The sequence below is a fragment of the Cryptotermes secundus genome, unplaced genomic scaffold (assembly GCF_002891405.2).
Source record: "Cryptotermes secundus unplaced genomic scaffold, Csec_1.0 scaffold599, whole genome shotgun sequence".
Lineage (NCBI taxonomy): Eukaryota > Metazoa > Arthropoda > Insecta > Blattodea > Kalotermitidae > Cryptotermes > Cryptotermes secundus.
In genome coordinates this window covers 763,208-777,460 of record NW_019730109.1, presented here as the reverse complement: position 1 = coordinate 777,460, position 14,253 = coordinate 763,208, and the positions used below count along the sequence as shown (strand labels likewise).

Below are 14,253 nucleotides of genomic sequence, written 5' to 3'. Positions count from 1 at the left end.
TATTTGTTGTTTACAACAAAGATAAATTCAAATTAAATTCTGATGTCTATAACATGAATACTAGACAAAAATATAACTTCCACCTACCCTCATCAACTTTATCAGTATATCAAAAAGGAGTCTACTTTACTGGCATAAAAGTGTTCAACAATCTGCCACAAATAAGATCTAAAAGTTTGTGATGATGGTAAATTGTTACAATTATTATTTTGCTGGACATTATCCATCATCTTGTCTATTCTAAAAAAACAGACTAGTTTCTATTAAAAAACACAACGTTTCGAGAACTGGAATCTGTCCCCATCTTCAGGTAAAACCTACTCAGTTGGGTCCAATAGACAGAGCTAGCCCCTATCTCTCTGTTTTTTTAGAATAGACAAGATGATGGATAATGTCCAGCAAAATAATAATTGTAATCTGCCACAAAGTATTAAAAACTTGGGCAATGATACTAAAAAGTTTAAGTCAGAGTTAAAGAATTATCTACATGCTCATTCCTTCTACTCTTTAGATGAATACTTCAATGTAAATAGAGAATGATGTAAAATTAAGTTATATTAATTTTTAAGCTAAAATTTCCTGTACTTATGTATGTAACCTTTTGACTTGTTCTGTATCCAAAGGTACTAACCTGCTTAGGATTTATAGAATGTAAATAAATTCAATTCAATTCAACTACAACTCCCAGTTACTGAATGTACATAGGGTCAGTGATTACTTCCATTTGACATATGGAAAAATTGCCTGATCAGTGGAAGGAGCCTATTATTATACCAGTTCACAATAAGGGTGATAAAACTGACTGTAGTAATTATCATGGGATATTGCTGTTATCAACTTCATACAAAATTGTATCCAATATTCTTCTCTCAAGGTTAAGTTGATACATAGATGAAATTATTGGGAAACATCAGTGTGGGTTTTGACATAACAGATCAACTACAGATTGGATTTTTTGCATTTGTCAGATATTGGAGAAAAAATGGGAGTACGATGAGACAGTACATCAGCTTTTCATAGACTTCAAGAAAGCCTATGATTCAGTTAGGAGGTAAGTATTGTACAATATCCTGATAAGAGTTTGGGATACCCATGAAACTAGTTCGGTTGATTAAAATGTGTTTAAATGAAACATATAGTAAAGTACATGTAGGTAAACATTTGTCTGAAAATTTCCTGTCCAGAATGGTCTAAAACAAGGAGATGCTTTATCGCCACTCTTTTTCAACTTTGCTTTAGAATATGCCATTAGGAAGATCCAGGGAAACAAAGTGGAATTGAAATTAAACAGAACACATCAGCTGTTGGCCTATGCTGATGATGTCAATCTACTGGGTGATAATGTAGATACCATAAAAAAACACATAAACTTTAATTGACACTAGTAAGGAGGTTGGTCTACAAGTCTAGAAGTAAACACAGAGAAAACCAAGTATATGTTGCTGTCTCATCACCAAAATGCAGGACAAATTCATGACATAAAGATAGGAAACAGGTGTTTTGAAAATGTGGAACAGTTCAGATATTTGGGAGTGACAACAACAAATCAAAACCTGATTCAGGAGGAAATTAGGAGCAGACTGAACTCAGGTAATGCTTGCTACCATTCAGCCCAGAACCTTTTGTCTTCTCGTCTGCTGTCAAAAACATAAAAATTAGAATATACAGAAGTATAATTTTGCCTGAGGTTCTGTATGAGTGTGAAACTTAGTCTCTGACATTAAGGGAGGAACACAGACTGAGGATGTTGAGAATATTTGGACTGAAGAGAGATGAAGTGACAGGTGGTTGTAGAAAACTGCATAATGAAGATCTTCATAACTTTTACTCTTCTCCAAGTATAATTAGAATGATCAAGTCAAGGAGGATGAGGTGGGCATGGCATGTAGCACGAACAGGGGACGAGGAATACATATAGGATATTGGTGGGAAAGCCAGAAGGAAAGAGACCACTGGGAAGAGCAAGGCGTAGGTGGGAAGACAATATTAAATTGGATCTTAGAGAGATGGGAGTGGATGGTGGGGATTGGATTGATCTGGCTCAGGATAGGGACCAGTGGGGGGCTCTTGTGAACAGGGTAATGAACCTTCGGGTTCCATAAAATGCTGAGAAATTCTTGAGTCGTTGCAGAATTGCGGCTCTTCAAGAAGGGTACAGCTCCATGAGTAAGTAAGTAAGTAATTCAGACGAATGTCATACTGTTAGAATTTACCAACCTACCGGAACCATTTGGTCCGATTACTGCTGTGAAAGACTTCAAAGGACCAATAGACACACTTCCTTTGTAGGACTTGAAGTTTTCAACTTCAATGGAAACTAACACTGCGGGCATTGTCGTTAAATTATAGTCTGCAATAAATGTGTCATAAACGAAAACAACAACCACAATATAAACGTCCCCGAGTTTATTACTCCCTGAACACAACCGCCATAATACAAACATATGAACACAATGATCCAAGCCCACTACATATAACCACTGAAGTATGCCCGCTTAGTAACATGCACGGATCGTCTGAACATCCACGGATCAATAACAAAACCACTCGTAATTCTGCATGAACAATACTTCCATTTCGGGCGAAAGGCCACCAAGGAATCTGGCAACCGCAATTTCCGAGACAAACCGGCGATTTCAAGCAGGTGACTGGTTTCCAGATTAGCAGGCAGAAACTGAGAAAACGTATACCTGATTAGTTGCTCATATCATCTTAAGCGATCTTACGTGGGTATGTTCGTATTGCATGATTGTATTTTTTAATCAACTGCACTTACCTTCTATAATGGAAGATAATAATGCTGATACTGTCATAATTAGGTTGTAGTTGAGATCGGTTGAGTCGGCGTGAGAAGAGTGGACGATGACCAAAAGTAAAATATTGTGATGTTAATAATTTTGTTTTAATTAAGATCAGTTTTCTTTAATCGGGAAATATCGCATTCACACGCGATACGAAATTTGAACATACAGTGCCTGGCAATTTGCGCAGCTCCACTCAGTAACCTATGTTCAACTAAGACTGATAACAATTCTCGGAAACTGAGGTTGCGTTGCGGTTGCCAATTTCCTTGATGTGCCCTTGCCCTAACATGTGTTCACATCAGGCTGTTAAAGATTTTCGTAAATTGCGGTTGCGTTGTGGTTGCCAAATTCCTTGGTATGCCCTCTCCTTTACAATCGGTTACAATGCAATGATAAGGGTCATTTTTAATCTATAAACACAATTTTTCTACACAGAAGGGCAATTTTAACATACAAGCCAACAACTTCTCTCACAATTATGTACAACAGGAAAACAATTAAAGTCCATGCAAATATTACGTTTCTGGACATAATCTATCGTCCTGTTTTTATTTAGAAACACAACGTTTCGGAGACTGGATTCTGTTTCCGTCTTCAAGTAAAACCTACTCAGTTGGGTCCAAAATAGCAAGACTAGTCCCTTTTTCCGTGCACCAGTACCAAAAATCATCTAGTTTTACAAGCCATCATAGCACAAACCATCTGCGAGAGCTAAGGGCCGAGCCATACAACTTGTTTCTTGTCCGGCTTACTCTTTAACCCTGAAGACGGAGTCGAACCTGCTGCCTGCTTAATGATAGCTCCTTGCTTTGCTTATTCTTCATCCCTGAAGATGTAGGCGACATATTCCTCCGAAACGTCGGTTGACTGTAAATTGAACTATACGGATTTATGTCTCTGAAAAGTATAACACTTTCTTTTCGATAAATCGTTTCATGATCACTGCTTCTTCAACGTGAAACGTTTGGCATAAAATATATATGTATATCATAATTTGTAATACCGCACATATTCACGTTTTATAAGTTAAATGCAGAAATTTTGGCAAACATAGTGTGTAACGTTACTTACATTTGTAATTCTAATGATTGGAATGTCGTGAGTGACTACGAAATCCAAAGTTACATAGTGTCATTCATTTATATCTGCATATACGGAGGTAACCTCTACTGTAGTATGGCTACTCATGCTTCAGAAGACATAATATCAGATGAGAATCGAAAGGAGACGTGAGTAAACGTAAAAAGTTTATATTGTGTTTCCCAGAGTGAATTTTATTTAATGTTTACAGAGTAGGTATAATGCGTAAAACAGTACTTTTGTTTAATATATTATACTTCTCTGCCAAACTAAGAGAGCCGACATAGCTATGGACTGGATGGCAGGAGTCCTATTCCTGGCAGGGACAAGAAATTTTTCTCTACTCCACAGCGTCCAGACTGGTTCTGGGCCCCACCCGGTCCTCTGTGCAATGGGTACCAGGGGCAAAATGGCTGGGCTGTGAAGCTGACCACTCACCTCCATCTAGTGCCGATGTCAGTGGTGGAACTATGTATATACTCTCCCATACGTCTTCATGGTGTCATGCTTAATTGATTAGGCACAGGGTCAACTTTACCTTTTATATTACCTTCCAAGTTAAAAATACTTGTAGGATTTGAGATGGTTATGAAGAGTTCTCTCTTCTGGGATATAACACCATGTAGTCTGTTAAAAGTCAACGAACATTTCAGAGAAACGTGATGCCTCCACCTTCAGTGTTAAAGAATAAGCCACTACTGCTGTGCTTGCTTGGCTTATTCTCTGGCACTGAAGATGGAGGTCTCATGTTCCTTTGAAACATCAGTTGACTTTCTGCAGACTACATGGTATTATATCCCACAAAATAAAACTGTTGTTAAGAATATTTGCCACTCATGATTTGTGCCTTTTTATTTTGTGTATTTGCATGATGCAGTGAGGCAGAACGGATACATTTTTTCTCTTTTGAATGCCTCCTGTCATTTTCTCTAATTTATGCTTCTCAATTGTACATTTATCCTCCAGTTATAGACTTTTATCCCCCTTCCATCCAAAGCTATTTTATTGTATTGTATTTGTTTGGAAATACAAAACACAGTTTCCCTGTCACACAATGTAGTAGTGGCGGTTAAGATACTCAAATAAACTTTAGCAGATTACATACAGACTATACAAGCACTATGAGGTGACTAAAGGAAGAAAAAAGATAAAATGCATACGTGAACAAAGTCAATTACCTAATGTCAATAACAGTTATCAATAACTTTTGACTGTTACTTAACCTCTTTATGTAAAGCATCCATACTGTTGCATTAATTATAATAATAATTCAATAATTATTGAATCAGAAATCTATATAATAAATCTGGATTTACAATAGTATGTTCATTGCTTCAGGTATGGAGTGAGTGGTGATTCATTGACAAACCAGCCTCTATCAGATGTGCATTACAACTGGATAGATGTGACTGATGAATTTTTTAAAGCCGTGAAAGGTATGATTCAAAGAGAAGACTGCTATTGAATTTACTGTACTAATTTTGTTTCTCAGCCATAACTCATTATCGTACGTTTGTAGAGCCTCTCAAAAGGTGGTATATGCATCACCAACATGGATATACTGGTTCTTCTTCATGGCTATCCCACCACTTTCATGAGCCTCCTGTAAACTGAACTGGTTTTGTACAATATAAAATCCGAGATTTCCAGAGTGTGAAGGTTCATGTTGTAGTTGCTGAAGATGGGGGCACTTATGTTCTTCTGAAACACTGGTACCAAGTTACAAAATTGCATAGTGTCATAATCGAGAAGACTACAACATGGTGTACTATAAATATAGTCAGTCAGGTAGGTATGGTCATTTAGTCTACTTGCTAGTAGAATGAAAACCTGATGATTATGAGTATTTTTTTTCTGGCAGTTGTTTTTCTTTTGTTGATTATTCTTGTTCTTGTTGGGGTTGCTTTCTTGGTTCTAGAGTTTGTATTTTCATGGCACTGTAATTACATTAGCAGGTGAAATGCCAGATAGAGTAAATTTAAATCTGTGGAAGTCAGTGTGGTGCTGAGCATTCTTGCTTCATATTCTAGTTAGGAGACTAGCTATTCTGAATCCACAGTAGGACCATAGCCATATATATGGCAGTGGTGTCGGTAAATCTGCAGTGTTAAATGATGCAGCACTTTGCCCACAGAATTTACTGGTGGAGCATATTTTAATTTCAAAATGAGCACCCATTTTTTTTAAGAATCACTATATTGTAATGAAAATGTGTGTTTTCTTGAAGGTAAGAATTAACTTTAAAATACTGTTACATGAGTTTCACCCTACAAAAGGTTAAGAGATGCTATGATCACAAATTAAAAAAATAATGTTTCGTGCCCTTTGTGGAAGTAGAAATTGCTTTTAACATTATGTAATAAAGCCATGTTTATAGCTGTCCTCCTGCTAGATATTAGGCATATTCTTTATTAGTATATGTGACTTTTTGGGCATGGTACAAAATTCAGACAGCTACCGCATAAAATTGTAGCTTTTTGAGTTGTGGCCTTGTTATTCTAGGTGTGTCATATACTGGACACATACAACCAAAATGAAATTCAGCTGACAATTTGTCATATAAACATGCAGTATTATATTTTATCAAAATCTGTTGAGCAGTGTTTGAGGTGAAACATGCAGGAGAACAGACATGATCTTCCCATAATGCCTTCCTGCAGGAAGCCCAGAGAAGATTCATATTTTAGAGTTAGTAGAGAGTCTGTCGAGTGTAACAATTTGTAGGTCACTTTTTTAATATCACTTCTGCCTTACATGTTTCGGTTTGATACAACCATCATCAGAGGCACTTGCTATAACTATGGAAACACTGTCGTTGTTTATGATGTTCACAGTTATGTTTGTCGTGTAGACGCTGCTACAATATGCTGACGTGTAAAAGCACAAAACTTACTAAGATAGTTGAGTACACTATCAAGTTCTCACTTTTCATCCGAAACTGTTTTAAGTTAAAACGCTAAATGTTAAAATATTTAATCTAAAATGCTGAATTCCTCCTTGTTAGTTCATCCCGAAGATGGGAGACGTCAGCTTGAAGTTGTATGGCTTATGGTTCGATGTTTCTTATGTGCTGTGTGTTGTGTACTACAGTACACACTGTTACACATGCACTAGGGTTCAGTCTTCACTAGCTGTATCCTGGCAACGAATTATAACAGTCTCACTGTTGCTTCAAATCACACATGAAGTCTTCTTTGCACTGCCTACTCCTTTCTTACCATTATTTTATAGCTGCCAGTTCTGAAGACTTGACTCAATTCAGTTCCTCTGCTACCAAGCTCATGTCCCAGCAGGCTGCCACCCCAAAACTTGACTCTTCATTTCACCCTATGTCAAGTCAAAGTCAAAGTCACATTGAGACTGACAGACAGTCAGTCAGTAAGTCTTGGTGTCGAGCACCCTCCTGGGGCTCATGACCAGATATTTATTACTGCTTGTCAATTACAGTCTTGTTTTTTGTGGGCACCCTCTCTGACGAGAGGACGGGTCTGTCTTTTGTATATGCTGCTGGTCCCTGCCAGCGCCGTCTTTCTCGGGTTCAAGTCCCTTGGTACTCGAGACCATATATTACTGTCTCAAATTTGAGACTCCCCTTTCTGTCACTTCCTACGACTTGCAGTGTCATGGTGGAAGTATTTGATCCCGCTGCCACACGGGTGTCACTCTGTGTTAAAGCTGAACACTTCCTTATAAGCACTTTGCACGGACCACACAGAAAACACAGCCTCTGTTATTAAGGAGGCATGCTTACTGACCTGTTGCCTACCAATGGATGTCCTATTGTTGCACACATTGGCTCTCACAGGAATGTGTTTACAGAGTAATTGCCTGGCAGTGAGTCTACACATCACAGTATTCACCCAATGTCATACATATCCCAGAAGACCATACTACAAATATTCACCATCATGAAAACCTCAAATTCCATAAAATGATATGTTGATTGTGGTGAAATATTGGTAGCATATTGTAATGTTTCAGGGCTGGAGTTAGGAGAGTTACTGCATGATGAACTTTTTGGGCTCTTTGAGGCAATGTCTGCTATTGAGATGATGGATCCAAAAATGGATGCTGGGATGCTTTGCAACAGAGGCAACAAGGCAGCACTCAGCTTTGATCAGGCAGTAGAGGTAACTTAGCATGAGACAATGTAGAGCATGGGTGGGTATAATTCAGCCCAACGATATTTTTAAACCAGCCCATGACAGCATATTAAGACTTCAGTGAAACACAAGAAATGTTTTTTGTGTACACTTACAAGGTACTACTGGAAAGTTCCTGGACTAGGTCAAAAAAGAAATGCTGGATTAACGTACTAAATTCTGGCTATCATTGCCTTCAAAATAGGCTCCTTGGGAACATACACAATGATCCCATCATTTTTCCATGCTTCAAAAGCACCATGGAAGTTAGTTTCCTTAATGCTGTCAGGTACCGCTTGTGATTCTGTTTGAATGTCAGACACTGTTTCAAAACGTCATTCCTTCAGTTTCATTTTCAATTTGGGGAACAAAGCAAAATCATAGAGATCTAAGTCCAGTGAGCAGGGAGCATGGGGAACGACGAACATGTTGTTAGTCACAAACTCTATGGTTTTCAGGGACGTGTGAGCGGGCACGTCATGATGGAGGAGCCAGTTGTGGTTGCACCAAAGTTCCAGTCTTTTTCATCTCACAGTTTCTCTCAAGCATCTCAAAACATCACAGTAAAAGTACAGTTGACCATAGTGTTATGAGGAACAAATTCAAGGTGAACACTTCCCTTCATGTTAAAAAAAAACGATGAGCATGCTCTTTGTTGAACTCCAGACCTACCATGCCCATTTTGCTCTTGGTGATTATGGACTCCTCCACTGTGACAATTGTTGCTTTGTTTCTGGACCATAAACGTACAAGTGAATCCAACTTTCATCACCCATTATTATCCTGGAGGTAAAAGTTGGGTCCTTGTTAGCCTTCTCTCATAGCTCAAGACACATGTTTATGTGCAGCTGCTTCTGATCATTTGTCAAGAGTCTGGGAACAAATTTCGTGGCAGTGTGGCGCATGATCAAATTTTCTGTTAAGAACTTCTGGCAAATTCCATAACTGATCCTAGCAGTGTCTGCGAGTGCATGGATTGTTTGGCGACAGTCATCATGGAGGGGTTCTTGAATTTTTTCAACATTTCCTGTCATTTTCCTGGTGCTTGGTCTCCTTGAACGTCCATCATCTTCAACTGACACTCAACTGGCCTTGAAACATGAATGCCATTCAAAAACCGCTGTCTGGCTTAAAGAATGTTCTCCAAAGGACTCGTGAAGCATTTAAAGGGGTTTGGTAGCCGATTTACCAAGCTTCGTGCAAAACTTGATGCAGACATGTTCTTCAATTTTGCCATCCATCACAGACAAAACGAAACATGAAGTTGAAGAAGCACTTGCATAAAAACAATGCATGTTCACAGCGTGGTGTCACATGGCAGACTGATGCAATAAGCTTGCCAGAGTGTGGCCTTGGCCTCCTCTCTCAACTTCTGTCACCAAGGAAGTTACAACAATGACAGTCCTGGAACTTTCCAATTATAAATTTAATTACCATAAGGTTTAAGTAATTTTAATGAACAGAACACTGTCAAGTTTTAAATGTTTCGAATTTACCCTTAAGCTCCTCTGTGTAGAAATGGAAGACATAAATTGAACATCTATAATATTACACTGATAAAGTTGTATGGCCTGGCAGCCAAAAGAATTGTCCATTTGTAGATTAGAGACTTGAATATGTATATGAACAATAATGCCTGAGTTCAGATTATATGACTAGTATGATTTATTTCAGCTGTATCTTCATTATAATGTTATGTATACGTTATTTGTGAGGTGTTGGTGTCATTTATTATTGAATTTTTAATAGCAAAACCAAGGAACAGGAAACTACAAAATATCATGCATGAATGGGACAGTTATCATTGTCAATGATTAATCCTTGTCTTGGTTTATCATGGCTGGAGTTTAATGGCATTTAGGTATAAACCACATAAAATGCTGAAGATTCTCCAGTGTTTCAGCAAACACTGTGGTTGCCATCTTCAGTGTTTTAGGGGGTTTGTATTGTCTGTGTCAATGGCCACTCCTTGAGCACATCAAGAGAGCAACCAAGGCCATCTCCCAACAAGAACTGCATGTAAAGAGACCACCCTTGAGGTATATTATGCCTTGAGCAGGCAACCTTACAGAAGAAAAGTCCTGTGTGTTCAGTGAGATCTCTTGGTGGTCATTTGGGTTTCCATCATACTGTGACATGATGTCCAGAATTCATAAACTATGGAATGTGGGGTCTGAGGAAGTTTATATATATTAGGCAATGAAAACACCAGTCCCCACCAACCACAATGCTTGAGGTGCTGGTGATGTAAACATTACCTCAGTCATCTGCAGCAATGCAGTATAACAAGGCATGCCAAGCAAGTCATTGTTCTTGTATAGGCCTGCAACCTAGCAGTGAGGTCTGTGATGACAGAATACCAGACGAAACAAGCAAGAATGATCTAATGGATTGTATGATTGTGATTATTTGTAAACAATTATGATTAAGTGTGTTCAGTATTAAATAAATCCATTTCCAACTCAAACCTCATTCCAAAGTATCTGAATTGTGCCACATTTTCAAACCATCCTTTACCTATCTTTACGTCCTTATTTTGCCCTGCAATTTGGTGATGAGACAGCAACATATACTTAGTTTTCTCTTTAAGGTATTGATAAGTATTATCACCCATTAGGTTCACATCATATTAGTTGGGTCCCTTGTCACCATGGTATGGTGTGTCCTCAGGTTGTGGGATGGAGGAGATGCTCTTCAGGTATAGAGGGTATTATTTTTTTTATTGCTAGTGGGGTGGGACTAAGTCCCTTGTACTGCGGCCACTTCTGGCCTATTGTACCTACCATAGATGATAGGTGAGGCTGATTGTGGAGCAATTGGTGGAATGAAGATTGGCAGGGGAAACAGAAGTACACGAGCAAACCTGCCCATCGCCACTTTGTCCACCAGAAATCCCACTTGACCAGACCCAGGATTGAACCTGGGCCACCGCGATGGGAAGCCAGTGACTAACCACTTGAACTATGGCGTGGCCTAGGTGTAGAGGGTAGCTACGAATATACTGAATAAGCAGTCATGATCAGCTGACAAGAGGTGGTCCTCCAGCTTGGGGGTTCGGTATGGGGCTAACAACTCCTCACTCTAAAAAATAAGATTGTTACAAAAATGTTCAAGAAGCCTCAGACCTTATTATGGATGAGTATGACTCAAAACTGGAATTGTGTAAGAACCTTTAGTAAAAGTCTCCCATGTTGAATTTTCAGAAAATTTGTCCAAGAGTTTACATGCTGATACTAGGTCACAGATAGGCAGCCATGACATCCACACAAGGGTCCTTTTACTTTTTAAAGGATGCCTAATATTGCTGAAATGTTCACTAGGTACCTGACAGCATTGTTATATCTCACAGAATACTGAGTCAGACACCCAGAAGGGGCTAACATTGTTGTACTGTGTTTTCTCGGTCTTCCAAGTGGTTTCCTCAAATTTTGTATGTGGTTCTTGTCCCTCCATCCCGTTGCCATTTCAGTGATTTTAATTCACAAGATTTCTTGTTATGCAGTATCTTATACTGGCCACCTACTGTATCTCTCTTAGGTTCAAATAGGTGCCATCTACTGTCAGCAGTCTGTCTTAAAGCCCCAAAGATCCTTTTATGATGTGTTTACAGTAAAGAATTGCAAAAATGTGCCTATACCGGTGTCTCTCTCTCTATCTGCAAGTGTCGACTTGGAAACTGTAGAACATACTTCATGAAATTTGCTATTGGAGAGTTATATCAAAATTTCTAACACATTCCAGTTTTGGTTTCAATAACACAATAATAGACACTTTAGGTGAAGACCTACATGTGTTTCTGTGCAAATCTTGAGCAAAGTTGCATATAGTTTTCTAAAATCTGTCAGAGTGAAAAGCTTTCCAGACAAAAGTTGGAGAGAAAATGAAACACACATTTCATGTCCAGTACACTTCATATGTCTGATGGGTTTCGAGATAACTGAATAGAAAGGACCGTCATGCTATGTCATATATGTTAATTACTCTATATGCGTTAATGAGGCGAAAATGCTATAAGTGATGGGCTACACCTATATTTCCTACCTTTATTTTCTGTAGTATAGCATTTGTATGTATTTTCCTTTTCTCTGTTTCTTGCATGTGATAAAGTATCTAATATTTGTGGTGCACATTATGAGAGGCCTATTACATTACAGAGTATCTCATAGTTATGTATTGAAGATTCTCTGGTTTGTATGTAACTGTGACTTTTATGTAACTTCTCAGGTAGGAGCTTTGAAACTTCAAGATCTGAGTTTGCCAGAAGAGATTGGTATAATTGATTCAACGTTGTCCTGTTTGGTATCCTGGCTGGAAGGGCATTCTCTAGCTCAGACAGTGTTCACCAACCTTTACCTTCACAAACCACATCACATTGAAGACAGGGTCATGAAAGCCTTTAGTATAAGCATTTTTAAAATAGTGGACATTATCAAAGACTTTGTAAATAGGTGAGTTGATAATATTCCATGGTAGGAAAAACAAATAAAACTCCCTTTTTAATATTATATTTAAGCATCCTGTTGCACTCTATACGATAAATGATATAATGATACAAATTCTGTCCCAAGTGCAAACAATATATTATGTGTCCTTGATCTTGTTCACCCACACTACATGTTTCGGCCACAGACGGCCATCATCAGGTGTATAACACTCACGTCGCTGTCACACTGCACTCAGCCCAAAATTTAACATTTAAAACACTTTCCTTGTTATTATCAACATCTATTTCGTTGATATCTGTCTGGATGTAGATCACTTTACACACGTTAATTCTGACGTACCTGTAGTAGCACTATAAAATCTTTAGTTCTAATTTTAAAATCCTTTAAATTTTTTTTTTCTCAAATTCCAAATTTAAAATTGTTAGGGTTACTCGCCCTATGTCTAAAGTGCTGTAGCGGCTAGTTCTTGTTCCCACACTGTATAGGTGTTATCCTGTGTAGTCTTCCTGTGTGCGTGCCGCTGTTATTCTTTACTACGTGACACGTAGTACGTAGTTCGTAGAACTAGCCGCTACAGCACTTTAGACATAGGGCGAGTAACCCTACCAATTTTAAATTTGGAATTTGGAGAAAAAAATTTTAAAGGATTTTAAAATTAGAACTAAAGATTTTATAGTGCTACTACAGGTACGTCAGAATTAACGTGTGTAAAGTGATCTACATCCAGACAGATATCAACGAAATAGATGTTGATAATAACAAGGAAAGTGTTTTAAATGTTAAATTTTGGGCTGAGTGCAGTGTGACAGCGACGTGAGTGTTATACACCTGATGATGGCCGTCTGTGGCTGAAACATGTAGTGTGGGTGAACAAGATCAAGGACACATAATATATTGTTTGCACTTGGGACGGAATTTGTATCATTATATCATTTATCCCTTTTTAATATTGTCAGGTTCCACCTTTATGATAGTGTTTGTATGAACTCTGAATAAGTGAGTTTTTTTATCCCTGTAAATACTTATACATGACAGTTGCATTCCCAAGTGAGGCCATGTAACTTGATTTTTTCCTTTTGATGCTCATTTTTATAACTTTAATTTTCACTGCAAAATACATAAATCAGTGATTTTAATTCACAAGATTTCTTGTTATGCAGTATCTTATACTGGCCACCTACTGTATCTCTCTTAGGTTCAAATAGGTGCCATCTACTGTCAGCAGTCTGTCTTAAAGCCCCAAAGATCCTTTTATGATGTGTTTACAGTAAAGAATTGCAAAAATTGCAAAAGAATTGCAAAAAAAAATTGCCTATACCAGTCTCTCTTTGGTACCATTCATTTTGGCCATTTACAAATATTAATTATTTTTGTTTTTAACAACAGCATCACATATTACTCAATAATTACTAACCATTCATTGATTTTATTAATTAATTTAAAATTAAATATTTAATTTAGGCAGTAAATACATTCAGTGTACAGGGTGATACATTATTACAAAAATGTATGCATTCTGCACACATGTATCAGTGGGCCACAAATTGAGAATCCCTGCTCTTCACTACTTTCTTAAGGAAACAGCTGCATTATAATTGTCTTGTCTGTATGTTTGCCTGAAGAATGGATCCATATTATAATACTTCCCTTCTATGACAAGTTTATGTATTTATTTATTTATTCATTTATTTATCAATGATATGTTTGCCTAGTGCTTTCATACATGGTCAGTGTTGGCCAATCTGGCCTCTGCACACCTAGGCAAGAGTGCAGAACCCATTT

General features: G+C 37.9%; 2 protein-coding genes across 2 annotated transcripts in view; one reads left to right on the top strand and one right to left on the bottom strand.

Annotated features, from left to right (window-relative positions):
- The window catches only part of LOC111866161 (structural maintenance of chromosomes protein 1A), a 70,362-nt gene extending 67,749 nt beyond the window's left edge, over positions 1 to 2,613 (bottom strand). Inside the window, exon 1 of the mRNA XM_023854829.2 lies at positions 2,222 to 2,613. Within this exon, the coding sequence (XP_023710597.1) occupies positions 2,222 to 2,444 (223 nt within the window). The 5' untranslated portion in view covers positions 2,445 to 2,613. The remainder of the gene's footprint in view (positions 1 to 2,221) is intronic.
- Positions 2,614 to 3,629: 1,016 nt separating this feature from the next.
- The window catches only part of LOC111866166 (N-alpha-acetyltransferase 35, NatC auxiliary subunit), a 29,793-nt gene continuing 19,169 nt past the window's right edge, over positions 3,630 to 14,253 (top strand). The window contains exons 1-4 of the mRNA XM_023854834.2: positions 3,630 to 4,033; positions 5,223 to 5,320; positions 7,866 to 8,014; positions 12,251 to 12,474. Coding sequence (XP_023710602.1) covers positions 3,981 to 4,033; positions 5,223 to 5,320; positions 7,866 to 8,014; positions 12,251 to 12,474 — 524 coding nt within the window. The 5' untranslated portion in view covers positions 3,630 to 3,980. The remainder of the gene's footprint in view (positions 4,034 to 5,222; positions 5,321 to 7,865; positions 8,015 to 12,250; positions 12,475 to 14,253) is intronic.